Here is a 12,978-nt window from a genome sequence, read left to right on the forward strand (position 1 = left end):
AGTATTTTACAGATCGTATTGTACTATTGATATACAGAGGGTATCTCCCGCTCTCGCTGTATACCATATGGTTCGGAGTTTTAATGTCTACGCACATAAACCTTTTAATAGAGAATGAATAAACCTTTTTTCCATGTCATTGAAAGGTGTCATACCCCAGATTTCAGAGGAGTATAGCAGAACAGATAAGATATGGGTATTAAACAATTTAAAAAATATTCTAGGATTCAGGTTACCTAGTCTCCACATCGTTTTCAACAACTGAGCTACTCTTTCTTTTCCTTTTTTGTCAACCTCTTATGTTGTATGTTGTTGAATAGCTTTGTCTGAAGCCAGCCTGCTCTTCGCCTATTCGAAAGAGTATAAGACAGAGAGAAAAAAAAGAACCTTGTGAGCAAACTCAAAAGGCGAAATGCATTTGAAGGGCAAAGATATCGCGATCTGTTTGAACACGCCTTTTTGGCGAGCACGTTAGCAATACTCACTTCCACACTCTTAAGCAAGTGTGTTTTTCCCTTCAGACTATGTGTAGAATTGTGTGTAATCTTTCTCTATGTAAAACATTTTTGAAAACAATAAAAATATGAGTGTGGTTGACCTTTTTTGTCGCTAGAGTAAAGCTAAAGAATGTAATTTAGAGCAGTCCGCTTTCACTTCCCCTCCTTCTAACGCATGCTATGACATGGGCGTTCAATACTCAGTGAAAATAAAAAATAAAAGATAGTTCTGCCTTTATGGACCCTGTCAACATGTGCTACAGCATGTACTATAAATCTTCCTAAACGCACTATTATTAAGATCACCATACACACGCTTCCTTTCTACATCACGATAAACAATTTCGTCTTGTTTTCGCTTCCCTGATGTTCCAGAAAGGTCCTTCTGTGAGCACTCTGAGTTCCGAAGTCCCATTCGACTCAAACGGGGAGTCCCGAATTACGACGTACAGGAGAAACTTATTGCATGAACCGAACACACAAAATAGTGTTTTGTGGACAATTTCGTCGAAAGGAAACATCTACCCAAGTCTGTTAAAAGGGGTTGGTCTTGGGAAAAACACTTCCTTCTCATATTGAACGCTTCACCTCCAAACAATGTTCCTAAATTTATTAATTGATATTACAACTGATGTATATTCGGATAACATCAGGACTGCGAAAAAGAACAAAAATCAATTGAATACTTTTTTTTACAGACAGAAAAAAAAAACTGTTCATACCGAACTCTACGCGCAGTCTCCACCTCCCATGCGCTGCGTGCTTCTGCATACATCGGGTACAAGATGTAAAGTAAACAACCTGCCACGCTTTACAAAATAAATAGTTCCTATTCTCCTATTCGACCTTCTAAAACTGTCCATTCGCTCACGCATTCACTAATTCTCGTTTTCAAGTACGATACACTTTGCTGAGCAATGAGATTCTATCTTATATACTTGACCTATATTGATAACACTTGTGGAATGCTTACAAAAGTTATACAGCTAATACATGTACTCACTGGTTGACGTGGTTCCCAACTGCATGTATTCATACACAGCCGACAGCATGTAAGTAGATTCTATTTTTAGTCAGTATACCAAAAGAAGCATGTATGAACTCATGGTAAGATAAATCCTGTAAAGGAGAGTGCCTGAACAGCCAAGACGTGTCCACTCATCAACTGGTTCCAAACTAGAGGCTGGAAACTCTGACAACCTTGGTTTTCGTGGCCAAGAGGTAAATTTTTAAAGCGTAGATAATTTTTTAAACAGTAACAAAGAGTTTCAATATGGCAGCTGCTTGTCTAAAGATGATAACTGCTGTAAAAGAAGTTGTGTGAAAATAAGAAAAATGTTATAAAGCTACATTAGTATAAGTTTTTTAGCAGGTAACAGGACGTATGGAACTTATCTATCGCTCACACCAAGGTTTCTAAAGAAAGCACGCTGCTATGAAAAGTCTGTTGACATCTGTACAGCAAACATCTGACAGCTCACTTTGAAAGCTTCCCGAGCTTCTTAACAATTGCCGGCTGTCAGGTCTCATGCTGCCAAGTAGGACAAGTTGTTTTCTTTCCAAATGCGTCGTTTCCGAACCGTTCCCTCCTACTTTCGAGAAACTATTATAATATTAAAATAAATTATAATAAATAATTGATAATAAATTAGTTGGCATCAGATGCTGACAGGGAATTATTTCAGAAAGCTCGTCTCTGTTTCTCTTCTTGCTCTCTCTCTGTGTGGACTGAGGTAGCAGAAATCAAGAACTAAAAAAAAACAGTGTAAAGTTCATCTCAGCTTTAACTGCAACAACAAGGAACATACCTGTGTGTCTGCCGTGATCATAATGTTACTAGCTTTCCTAAGGACACACCAGGGATCAGAAATAGATAATAGACAAGATATAGGCCAACGCTCCAATTAAGTCCGTATTTACGAGAGACAAAACTAAACGCAGAAGTTACCGTTAGACCTGATTTGTTTGTTAGTAAAACTATTCGTTACTTACGTACAGGTAAGTTTCTGTACCCTGTGAAGTCGTGACATTCACTTTAGTGCTGACAATGATGCCACTGATATGTTTCTCACCTTTCAGGTGCGGGCTCACACACCTGAGTATGTCTATCTTCTTCGTCTTCGCTCTTTTTCCAGCAATTAGTGAATGAAAATGTTTGGCATTCTGATGATTCCCCTGCATCGTGGTCAGTGTCCCTCTCTGCACTTGTCTCTTACACAACTAGCCATACTGGTGTCCTGTCTTTCCACTGCTGGTGTTTTAACTCAAGGTTGGTGAAAACATAAAACACTGTTACATATCAAATTGTTTAATTTTTCATTATGGTATTGTTGGTGCTTAAGATATAATAATATCAGAAAATTACTATAACTTTCTTTTTAAACTATAGCAAAAATTGTGTAATCCTTATAAATTGAACTACTCTGTTTACTGTTAGATTTTCCCCCCACTCCAGCATCTTTAGTAAAAGTTGTCTGAAGCAATGTAGTTAGTGTAACATTCTTTATATCCTTTATTTTTAACATAGTAAATTTTTTTCTGATTTAAATCCGAATACGACACTTGTCTTGTAGATAGCAAGATTACTTGCAATGCAACTTCAGTGAAGCCTCTTGAGGATGCTGTGATGACCTGTCACTTCCCAGAAGACCTTTCTGTCTCCAAGAAAGACTTTACGGTCTACCATTACGACAAAAGTGAAAGTCCAGGTGACGAATGAAGACTAAATCACACTTATAAAATTGATGAAAATGTGTGCTGGTTTTTATTTAATGTCCATACCTGCATTTGTACCCATATATATATCTTTATACAAATGTGGAACATTTGTCATCACAGTGCTTCATGAAAAGCAGCAGGAGTACTATACACATTGAAATCAGCAACATTATGGTTGAAGTATGACACCAGGAACAATGCGTTAAATATATCTTTATAAGCCCATACTTGGAATTTATTAATGCATGTTTCATGCAAAAATGGCTCCTTCCGAAAATATCTTAATCCTATGCTACTCAATGATAACAAGCATGTAACTTTGTGACCAGAAGCTGTTATTGACTGCTGGTGGCTAAAGGGCAAACTGGACTGCTATGCCCCCTCTTCTATCGAGTACAACAAGACAGTGGGGACTGACCTGACTCTAGTATTCAAACACCTGACCACAGCGCTGACCGGCAGGTACACCTGTCAAGTCGCTGGCTACCGATCAGATGCTATGGAACCCTGCGAGATTCAATTCCAGTTTGGTAACTCTAAACTTCCTCAGTACAACTCATATGGATACTGTTTTTCCTACAACATTGTTTTCAAAATTGTGTTTTTTATTTATTTTGAATTAGGGTATGTTTTACATATTTAATTAACTTGATCTGCCGTATGCCAATCAACAAGTGAATTCTTTGATTTCTAACCAGTGTACTTTCTTTTCCTAGGCTTCAACTCCTCCATCTCCTTCACAAATTTATCTTTTAAATGTAGTTGCTTCTTAGAAAACAGTTCTTTGTCTAAAGATATTTTAATAAATCAGATTAAAAAGGCATACTTATGATTTATTTGGTTTTCATAAGTAACCGGTACTAATTACAAAAGATAATTTGAATGTTGAGAACGGTTTGTTCTGACTTTTCAGTCTATAAAAATGTAACGAAACTAATGCATTATAAAACTGTGCACATCAATCATTATGTTATATTTATTAATTCCTAGTTCTTCAGAAGAAGTATTATTAGAAGGTAAGCAGCATTTGTTGTCACTAATTAACGCTGATATCGATATGGATTCTGTTAAAGAGAAGGAGAATCTGTGCAAAGTTGACTACAAGAATTCCGAATCAAAAGCCGTGTTGACTTGTTTGTTTAACGAAGACCTCGCCAATACAAGAAGAAACTTCACAGTTTACAAACACAACGGGCAAGATAAGGAAAGTACGACATTGTTTTGTAGTTTTTAACAAAATTATGACAATTTTTCTAAAATGTGTGTTTACTAATAAGTGTTTACCCACATGTAGGCTTAAGTATATATTTGTCTTACCACTCAAAAAAAGAAACGGAGAAAAAAAAGAAGAGAAAAAAAGGAAAGAGGTAAAAGGATTACAGCATAAGTTCTTAAAATACATAGAATACGTTAACGGCAACGATACGTATTAGTAAAATATTTTGTAAACAGTTTTGTTATGTAAACTATGTGTCTGCTTAACACAGTTGTGGTTGAGTGCTCATGGATGGACGGACAAACAAAATGTAGAGTTCAAAATGGCTACCAGTACAACAACCAGGTATCCTCTTATCTTTTTCTGGAGATAACAGAGTTGACGAAATTGAAAGAAGAAAACTACTCCTGTTGGCATTCAAACTCTGAATCTCTGCAACAGAAAACGTGCTCATTATACTCCACAGATAAAGGTAGTATATGTTTATTATTTGACAGTCCACTAGTCTATCTCAATACCTGGACACTTTCTTAAAACACATCTCTTTTTGCGCAAATGAACGAATATATAAGGGAGGCAAGTGCTGGAACCTTAAGGAGTTATTCCAATAAAGATTACTTCCCTTTAAAAGCTGAAAAAGTCTACCAGTCAGGTATTTCGTTATGTTTGAAAATAAACAAAGATTCTGTGTTCAAGCGCCGGTTACCGGTTACTCAATTCAACATGGATTTGTACTCAAACAACTGAAAATAAGAAGACAACAGTAAGTAATATTTAATTTCAACTGTATAAAATATGTGCTTTTTTGTACTTTCTGTTTGTTTATAGCGTGTAAATATTCTTTTTATTAATTTATAATGGTTGACCTCTTTCCCAATTAGTGATTTCTCTGTCGCATACAGTTACACTATTTTATTTAATTTTACTACCAGTGAAAAATAACCTATGTTCCTTAAAATTTACACCACGTTAATGTTTTAAAAACGTTTTTTTTAATGGAGTATCACCAATAATTGTCAACGTTGTAGGTTAATAGATATAATGTTTTTAAATACCGGTCGAAATTTTACTCGCTGGTATTCAGCGCTTCGCTAGCTGGTAGCAACACGCACTTCTATCTACGTAGTACATGAGTTGAATTAATGATTAATCTATCCAGCCATTTACGAATAGACAGATTTACTGTGTGTTCTTATCAATAAATAAATTCTGATTGCAGTGCTTTGCATTATGCTATTTTTTCTATTTTTTGTTGATTTAGAACGGGTCGAACCTACCATCAATACTTTAGCAATTGGCTTGTCCCTGGGATTGCTGATGTCTGTTATCCTTGTAGCTTGTTGGATAATACTGAGAAATAAAAGGTAAGCTAAAAAATCTTACTTTTCATTTTATAGATAAAAAAGGCGGTGAATTGTTTAAGGCTCAAACCAAACAAGAGCTTCCAGGAAGGAGAGAGCAATTGTTTTAAATCATATACGAAATGTTTACTTTCAGAAGGATTCAAAGAATGATTTTTAGGCGAAAATCAAGTCTTCCACGAGGACACGAGGAAGAAGGCACACGGATACTTGATGTAAGAAAACTTTTTTTTATAGCAGAACACCACATCACAACGATCACGAGCAACGATATAATTGTGCATTAAAATAAAATTAAATGTTCCTCTACTCTTTTTAAGAACTGTGGTCTTCATAAATAATCAGAGTTCTCTGAAAAATATGCTTATTTCCGTAAACTGATTTGTTACATTAACTAACCTGACAACAGATGCTCTATTTTCTACTTCGCAAAACTAAAACACACAAAATAGCAAGGTAATGCAATAAATATTGTGTGTGTGTGTGTGTGTATGTGCCATAAATAAAAACATGGATCTTGATGAAATAATGATGCAGTTCAAGGGTACACGGACTTTTCGCTACGGACGTTTCGCCGCCGGACGTTTCGGAGCCGGACGTTTTGTCGACTGGACGTTTCGCCACCGGACGTTTCGGAGTCGGACCTTTTGCCGACCGGCGTTTCGGCGCCGGACGTTTCGGCGCGGGGCACTTCATTTCGGCATTTCAAGCGGGACCTTTAGCCGAAGTCAAGTGTGGGACGCCCCTTAGCTCACACATTTCTCTCGCCATTGTATCAATGTATCAGTGAACTCTCTCTCACTATCCCTCCTCATGTGAACCGTTAGCTCACACATTTCTCTCGCCATTGTATCAATGTTTTTTCTCAAAGCTGTTGCGCATAATCTGTGACAATCAAAGTGAACTGTCTGTGAAGTCTGTGTGTAAAATTTGTTTGAAATAAAGAATTATTGTGTAATCTAGTAGTTACTTTCATTCTTTGAGAAGTAAGTAAGCTCTCTCTCTCTCTCTGACATAATGCGGCGAAACGTCCGGCGGCGAAACGCCGGTCGGCAAAACGTCCGACTCCGAAACGTCCAGTCGACAAAACGTCCGGCTCTGAAACGTCCGGCGGCGAAACGTCCGTCGGCAAAACGTCCGCACACGCAGTTCAAGTTATTTATATTCTGAACAAAACATGTATTCTAAAATTGGAGATGTTTCACACTCTTTCAACGTTTTCAAATTTGTTATAACATTGAAAGTAAATCAATAAGCTGTTCAATAACATTCATATGCAAACAAAAAGTTAAAGAAATGTCCATTTTTTAAAAAGACAGATAATTCTTCTCCCAGAGAAAATGCAAGTTTTTTAAAAGATGTACATACTGAGATTTTGTTATTTTCGGAAGACAAGTTTCAAATCAAATCTAGCTCTTAAAGATGTTTCATACTTAATTTACATTTGGTTAGTTTTAAATTATAGTATACTATTTTATGCTAACAATCAAACGGATAATGTATGTATATATATATAAAGGCTCAGTAGGCTACCGTGAAATCAATATCTAAAATTTATTTGTTTGGCAACAGCGCAAAGAAACCACAAGGATATTTCAAGAGTATCTGGAGGAACAGGTCAAAAGAATGTATCCGGATATGCTTGAGTCTCACCATTTCGTGCCTTCAGTCTACTTCAACAAGATTCGCTACAAACCACAGTCAGTGGCCGGTGAAGTCGCTTACGTCCCTCACCCTTGTGACCCGAGTGATGTCCAGCATGACCGAGCCATGCAGCACGTCCTGCACTGCTTGCATTACATGGCAGAGAAAGAAAATGAAAGAATGTTTGTCTTGACACAGTTCCAGTACGACAACTACCTTAACAACCCAGGAAATAAATATGAACAACATAGTCTGCCTGTGCCCTCTGGTCTTAAAAATGTGGAAAAACAAGTCGGGTGCTTTGACCTGCTCATCGTGCATCGAGTACACGGGGTACTAGCTGGAGTAGTGAAAAGTGTTGGAAACATGGAAAATCAAGAGGATGAAGAAACAACTGATGAACGAATTGCTTCACAAGTGACTGAAGCTGTAAAACAACTCAGAAAGGCAGAAAAAATGTTAAAACATCTCATGCAAGATGTCTGCTCGTTGACCAAAGTTGGCCTGACCTTGATACTACCCAATCTGACCCGCTCGTCACTTCAACATTTCATAGAAGGGCATAAGGACCTAGAGGAGGTGTCTGTGATGACTATTTATTCTTTTAAACATTACACAGGGAAATTTACTGAAGTTAATTATGACTAAATAATTTAAAGTTTATAATTCAGTAGCTAGTAGATTGCTAGAAGAGAAAAATGTAGCCACAAGAACTGTAGAAAAAAAACAAAACAATGTAAATACATAAATTAATCAAGTAAGAATGTTTTATGATTAAAAACTTCCTATTCAAAGCTTCCCTCTTCTTCGCTATGTATATATATAATCTGCAGATGTTTATGTGAAAAACAGAGCCTACGCGGATGTCTAGGAGAAGATCCCATTAAACTTTCTTTGTGTTCCGACGACCTGTCAGACCCCAGAAAGCCTTGGGAAGTCAACAATGATGTAAGCAGCAATATTTTTGATAGCTGGAAGTGGACACTTCATCGTACTCAAGACAATGACAGAATGAATGATGCTCTGTACCTCAAAGTAATATCCAGGTAAAACATTTGTACACTTAATGTCTAATCTTTTCGGTTTTCCAAGGATTGACGCTTTGCAAAGTCATATAACATATCACTAAACACTTTATAATGTATATGTTTGTAGTGTAATGTAGTCAACTTGAAAATGTCTTTTCTAGGTTTTTTGGACCAGCGACTCAGTCAACTTTGCAGGTTCCAGGGGAATATGAACATTTCGTCTTACCCAAGACTCTGTCTCAAGCTATCTCATTGACTGGAGATTTGTACGGCCACCTGGTGTTGCCCGCAGACACAACTGAGCTTTTGCAGCAACAAAAGTTATTTTTTGCTGGACCACCAAACAGCGGAAAAACTGCTATGTTGACTCTTGCTGGATGCCAGTGGCTGTCACAGGGTCATGATGTTTACATTGTTAGCGATATCTCATCGAAATGTCACCCCGTTCTTGCAAATCAGATAAAATCATTTAAAGAATCGCAAGAAAAAGAGAAAGAAACCATTGAATCAACATTTGGCTGCACTCGTGACTTTCAATGTGATTTTTCGTCTGACAAGTCTGTGAATCAAAGCATCCAGACCATAGTTAGTGAAACAAAGGGAAAACGTCTATGCGTTTTACTTGATGGCGTGCATCTGGATAGGTAATAGTTTTGTTTGTTTTATATATACTTATTATATTAGATTAGACATACCTTAGATTTCTGCTAAATTGCTTAAGAAACGGATTTCTAATAAAACAACACGATGTACGCCCTTTCTATTAAGAACAGCTACTTTCAGTGGCAGTATGCTTTTTAAGCAGTACTTATTTGCCAAAAGAAAGCCAAAACCATGTATAAAACTTAAGTACCCATCTAACAGTGTGAAACTTTGAGCACTAGGTGACAGCAAAGTTTATACACCCACACTGTTACCGTTTTCTTTATTTTGCAGTAAACGTGTCCAAAAATTCTGCGAAGCTCTGAATGAACAAGTTTCAGACCTTTATTTGTGGGTCACATGGACTAGTAAAGAAAACCTGAGTGCAGGTTACACATTGATTTTGACAACAGTTCGTTCTTGTCCTCCCGCTGTGCTTAGAGAAGTAAAAGAAGCGGAGATACTCTTAGACATGTATGAAAATCTTCATCAATACCCTACCGATGGTCCAACAGTCAAGCACTTTTCTTTGAAACGGGACATGAAATCTGGACAAGTTTTATCAAATGATTGTATAGAATGTGGGAAAGAGGTTGGACAGTTTCTAACCAAACTACTTATCACCGGAACCGGTAAGCATGTCAGCGTGCTAGAACGCCATGCCCGTTACTGATTTGATAGACCACTTTAAAAGTATAAAACCAGGTTTAATTTAAACAATTTGATACTAACCAACACATTAGGGTGCCATGTCTATTTTTTTATTTATTTATTTCTGGGGAGTAAGTTTTACTAAGATGTGATTTCTATTTTATTCCTGTTTTTAAAAAAAAAGATGCCCGTCTTTTGTTATGTGAGAGAGCTATTAAGCGCTGTAAAGATTATCCCCTTGCTATTTTACTTTTGAAGTAGTCGTATTGTCAGCAGAAAATTTGAAGTAATGTTAATGATTAGAGAATAGTACCCCTTTGCTCCAATGGATTGAGTAGACAGCTCTCTGTCGTTTTGTCTCCTCCGTGGTGCCTCCTGATGATCTGGGATGTTTTCTGCGCCGTTTGCCTCTGTTCTTGATTGTTCTTCAATACCTGCTCCATGTCGTTTCTCCTTACAGATAAAAGCTACTAACAGCCGCTTTCCTATTTTGTCATCCTGCTTTTAAAGACTTTTGACTTTGTGGGATCCCTTGTGCCTACTTCACTAAAATCTTTTAAATATTTCAAGACGGACATCGGACCATGCACTTTTCTAGTTTCGGATTAAAGAACCGATTCCGTTATGCTGCAAATAAGTTTGCATATAAGATTTTAGCTCATTGCGCTTTAAATATGCCGCCGATGATAGGTGTGTTTTGTGTTGTCCTGCTACTTAAGTCCCCCGAGAGAGAACTCTGATCTAAGCTTTGTTTTCTTCAAACTTCAAACTAGGTATCCAGACAACTGTTTCTTTTTTTCTCTTGACTGTGAGGTGCAAAATGTTGCTCCGTGTAAAGAGACGTTTCTAAGATTTGTACAACATGCTGAGCTTACCTATAGTGACATTGTGCTGTAAATCTCATTAATTCATTTTCCTGTTATTGCTACTAATTTGTGTTCAGTCAACATGAAGGTTTTGCATTCTGTTCAGATGATTGCAACATGACAACAATCAGGAATGAATTAACAAGTGAAGAAGTCACGATGGAAACATTTCAAAAAGCAACACCATCCTGGACAGGAGGATCCCCTCTGCAGCTGGACGATATTCTGATTTTATTTGAATTTAGTGATAGTATGCCTTTCAAAAAGCCAGATGTCGAAGATGATCACAGCTTTTTGAAAGGTCTGAGAGAGGCAGGTGTTGCAGTGCGCGTTGTCAGCACCGATGGAAACAAAGTCGTTGCTATGGACGACAGCAACACGGCGTGGGCGATGCACATTCGTCACATGGAGACACTGAGAGTCAGAAGAAAAATTATTGTGTACCTGGAAACAGGTACTGATGTAAAAGATGTCGAGACTAAGCAACGAGCTCTTAAAAGCTGCACATCTCAGTTGGTCTTGGTTCATTCCAAACAAGTATAGCGCGAAGATTTTTGTTTTCTCGTTTGTTTTGAATTTATTAGTTAGGTATAATGAAGGCCACTATAATGTTGCGTTAATGTTTAAAGAGTTAAAACTTTGTTTTACTAGTTTTCAGATTCACTTATAGATGAAAAACTCTGCATTTATTTTGTAAGGTTGAATTAAACAGAGCTGGAGACGTTTTGCTTATAGAGCCTGATGTCTAGAACCTGTCTGTCGGTCAACAAAGAAGAGAGCATACACAGCAATTTGTGGATTTGCTACTATAAATATTAATTACTCTCAACTTGATAATGGTATTTTACTTGAAGATTAGTAAAGGCAAGTGAACAGACTAAAGAGTGATGTCCTTCCCCTGCCTGGATTGTGGGAGTACTTTCCTGTTCTTTTTCATTTTTTCATGCAATGTCCCTAGATTTTGGCCGTGTTTTGATTTCTGCTGAATATTGCTGATCTGTGCTTTTAGTTGTATTCTCCTGACACCTTTCTGAACTGTTATCCTGAGTCTGTAACCCGTTTTTGTCGGCATTATCGTTTAACAGTCTCAAACGCCGTATCAGTGACATCTTAACTTCATTTGCAGGATTAACAAACAATAAACTAACATGGTACACAACTAGAGTGGTACAAATTTACTACCTTCAGTTCAGTTTTGTTTGCTATACAGTCTATTTTTCTCGCAATATTTTATCCGCCTATTTAGATTGAGGATGAAAGGGAGCTAGGTGAACTGTTGAGGATATCGCCTTTCGGACTGTATGTATGACAACTGCTCATACCTTTCATTAACCTTTTCTATTAACTAGCGCAGGCCTACGGTATATTTGTAACAGACTGTGGTTTATTTATTTCATTTTTAACAAAGCCGTTTCAAGTGGTTCCCAGTCACTTAATTCCCAGACACTTCATCCCCGACACTTCATCCCCGACACTTCATCCCCTAGACTTTTAATCCCCAGACACTTCATCCCCAGACACTTAATCCCTAAACTAAATCCTTAACTATAAAAATTATGAAGTCAGCGAAAAATTTATTTGAAATTCAAATTCAAATCATGCTATTAACTTCAACGTCATTTGAACATCAACAACATTAGTTAAAGTTCATATAAGCTAGTAAATTTAATGTTCTTCAACAATATGATATGAAAATTGTTCTTGAGTGTTGGGGATGAAGTGTCTGGGGATGAAGTGTCGGGGATTAAGTGTCTGGGGATGAAGTGTCGGGGATGAAGTGTCTGGGGATTAAGTGACTGGACACCGTTTCAAGTACGTTTGCTCATTTAAATGCTGTGTATGACTGTTATTGCATCACGTTCTTGATTGAACTGATTCATTTTAAATATTTTTGTAGCAAGCATTTTGTGTGCAATGCTGTGATATTATACTTTATCCATTTCTGTTTCTAAATAATTATTTGTTACTCTTTGCCGGAATGCCCCAAGCTGAAGGAATCTTGAGTTTTATTTGGAAAGAAAGGGCATATCTACTGTAAGTTTGACACTTGTACACTTGGTAATTTTGCTTGTGCCGCAAATGTTACATATATTTGAATGACACTTGCCGGAAGAAAAGTTACCCATTCCTGTTCTAGACTCTCCTTGCGTTATAGTTAAAAATAATAGGCGTGTAGCGGCTTTCTACACTAGTGATGAGAACGGGACAATTTTGATGATATGACCAAGCAGCAACTAAGGCTATATCACAGCAAGGCAGCCAGCCCTGTAAACAGATGCCACATGCAGAGGAAGAAAAGCGCACCCGAGACGAGAACTGAACCCAGGACAGCCAACCTTCACTGATGAAGTGATA

General features: G+C 37.3%; 1 protein-coding gene across 3 annotated transcripts; it reads left to right on the top strand.

Annotated features, from left to right (window-relative positions):
- The first annotated feature begins 1,571 nt into the window (after nucleotides 1-1,571).
- On the top strand, nucleotides 1,572-12,036 carry LOC112575566. Of its 3 annotated transcripts, none has more exons than XM_025257512.1 (13): nucleotides 1,572-1,718; nucleotides 2,577-2,766; nucleotides 3,071-3,205; nucleotides 3,545-3,745; nucleotides 4,289-4,423; nucleotides 4,703-4,903; nucleotides 5,693-5,795; nucleotides 5,929-6,007; nucleotides 7,365-8,015; nucleotides 8,289-8,482; nucleotides 8,626-9,108; nucleotides 9,401-9,738; nucleotides 10,730-12,036. In XM_025257512.1, the coding sequence occupies exons 2-13, from the start codon at nucleotides 2,643-2,645 to the stop codon at nucleotides 11,164-11,166; spliced, it is 3,081 nt and encodes a 1,026-aa protein (XP_025113297.1). In that variant the 5' UTR covers nucleotides 1,572-1,718; nucleotides 2,577-2,642; the 3' UTR covers nucleotides 11,167-12,036. The 3 variants fall into 3 exon arrangements, with proteins under 3 accessions (XP_025113297.1, XP_025113298.1, XP_025113299.1); XM_025257513.1 differs by having other exon boundaries at nucleotides 1,583-1,718; nucleotides 2,633-2,766; XM_025257514.1 differs by lacking the exon at nucleotides 1,572-1,718 and adding an exon at nucleotides 2,355-2,495 and having other exon boundaries at nucleotides 2,633-2,766.
- Nucleotides 12,037-12,978: the final 942 nt, after the last annotated feature.

This window comes from Pomacea canaliculata, linkage group LG11, assembly GCF_003073045.1.
Source record: "Pomacea canaliculata isolate SZHN2017 linkage group LG11, ASM307304v1, whole genome shotgun sequence".
Taxonomy (NCBI): Eukaryota; Metazoa; Mollusca; class Gastropoda; order Architaenioglossa; family Ampullariidae; genus Pomacea; species Pomacea canaliculata.

Excerpts from the sequence above, each read along its gene's own strand:
- LOC112575566 (XM_025257512.1), top strand. The coding sequence starts at position 2,643 with ATGAAAATGTTTGGCATTCTGATGATTCCCCTGCATCGTGGTCAGTGT. Across the intron at positions 4,904-5,692 it reads ATTATACTCCACAGATAAAG|AACGGGTCGAACCTACCATC; the intron begins GTAGTATATGTT and ends TTGTTGATTTAG. Across the intron at positions 8,483-8,625 it reads TACCTCAAAGTAATATCCAG|GTTTTTTGGACCAGCGACTC; the intron begins GTAAAACATTTG and ends TGTCTTTTCTAG.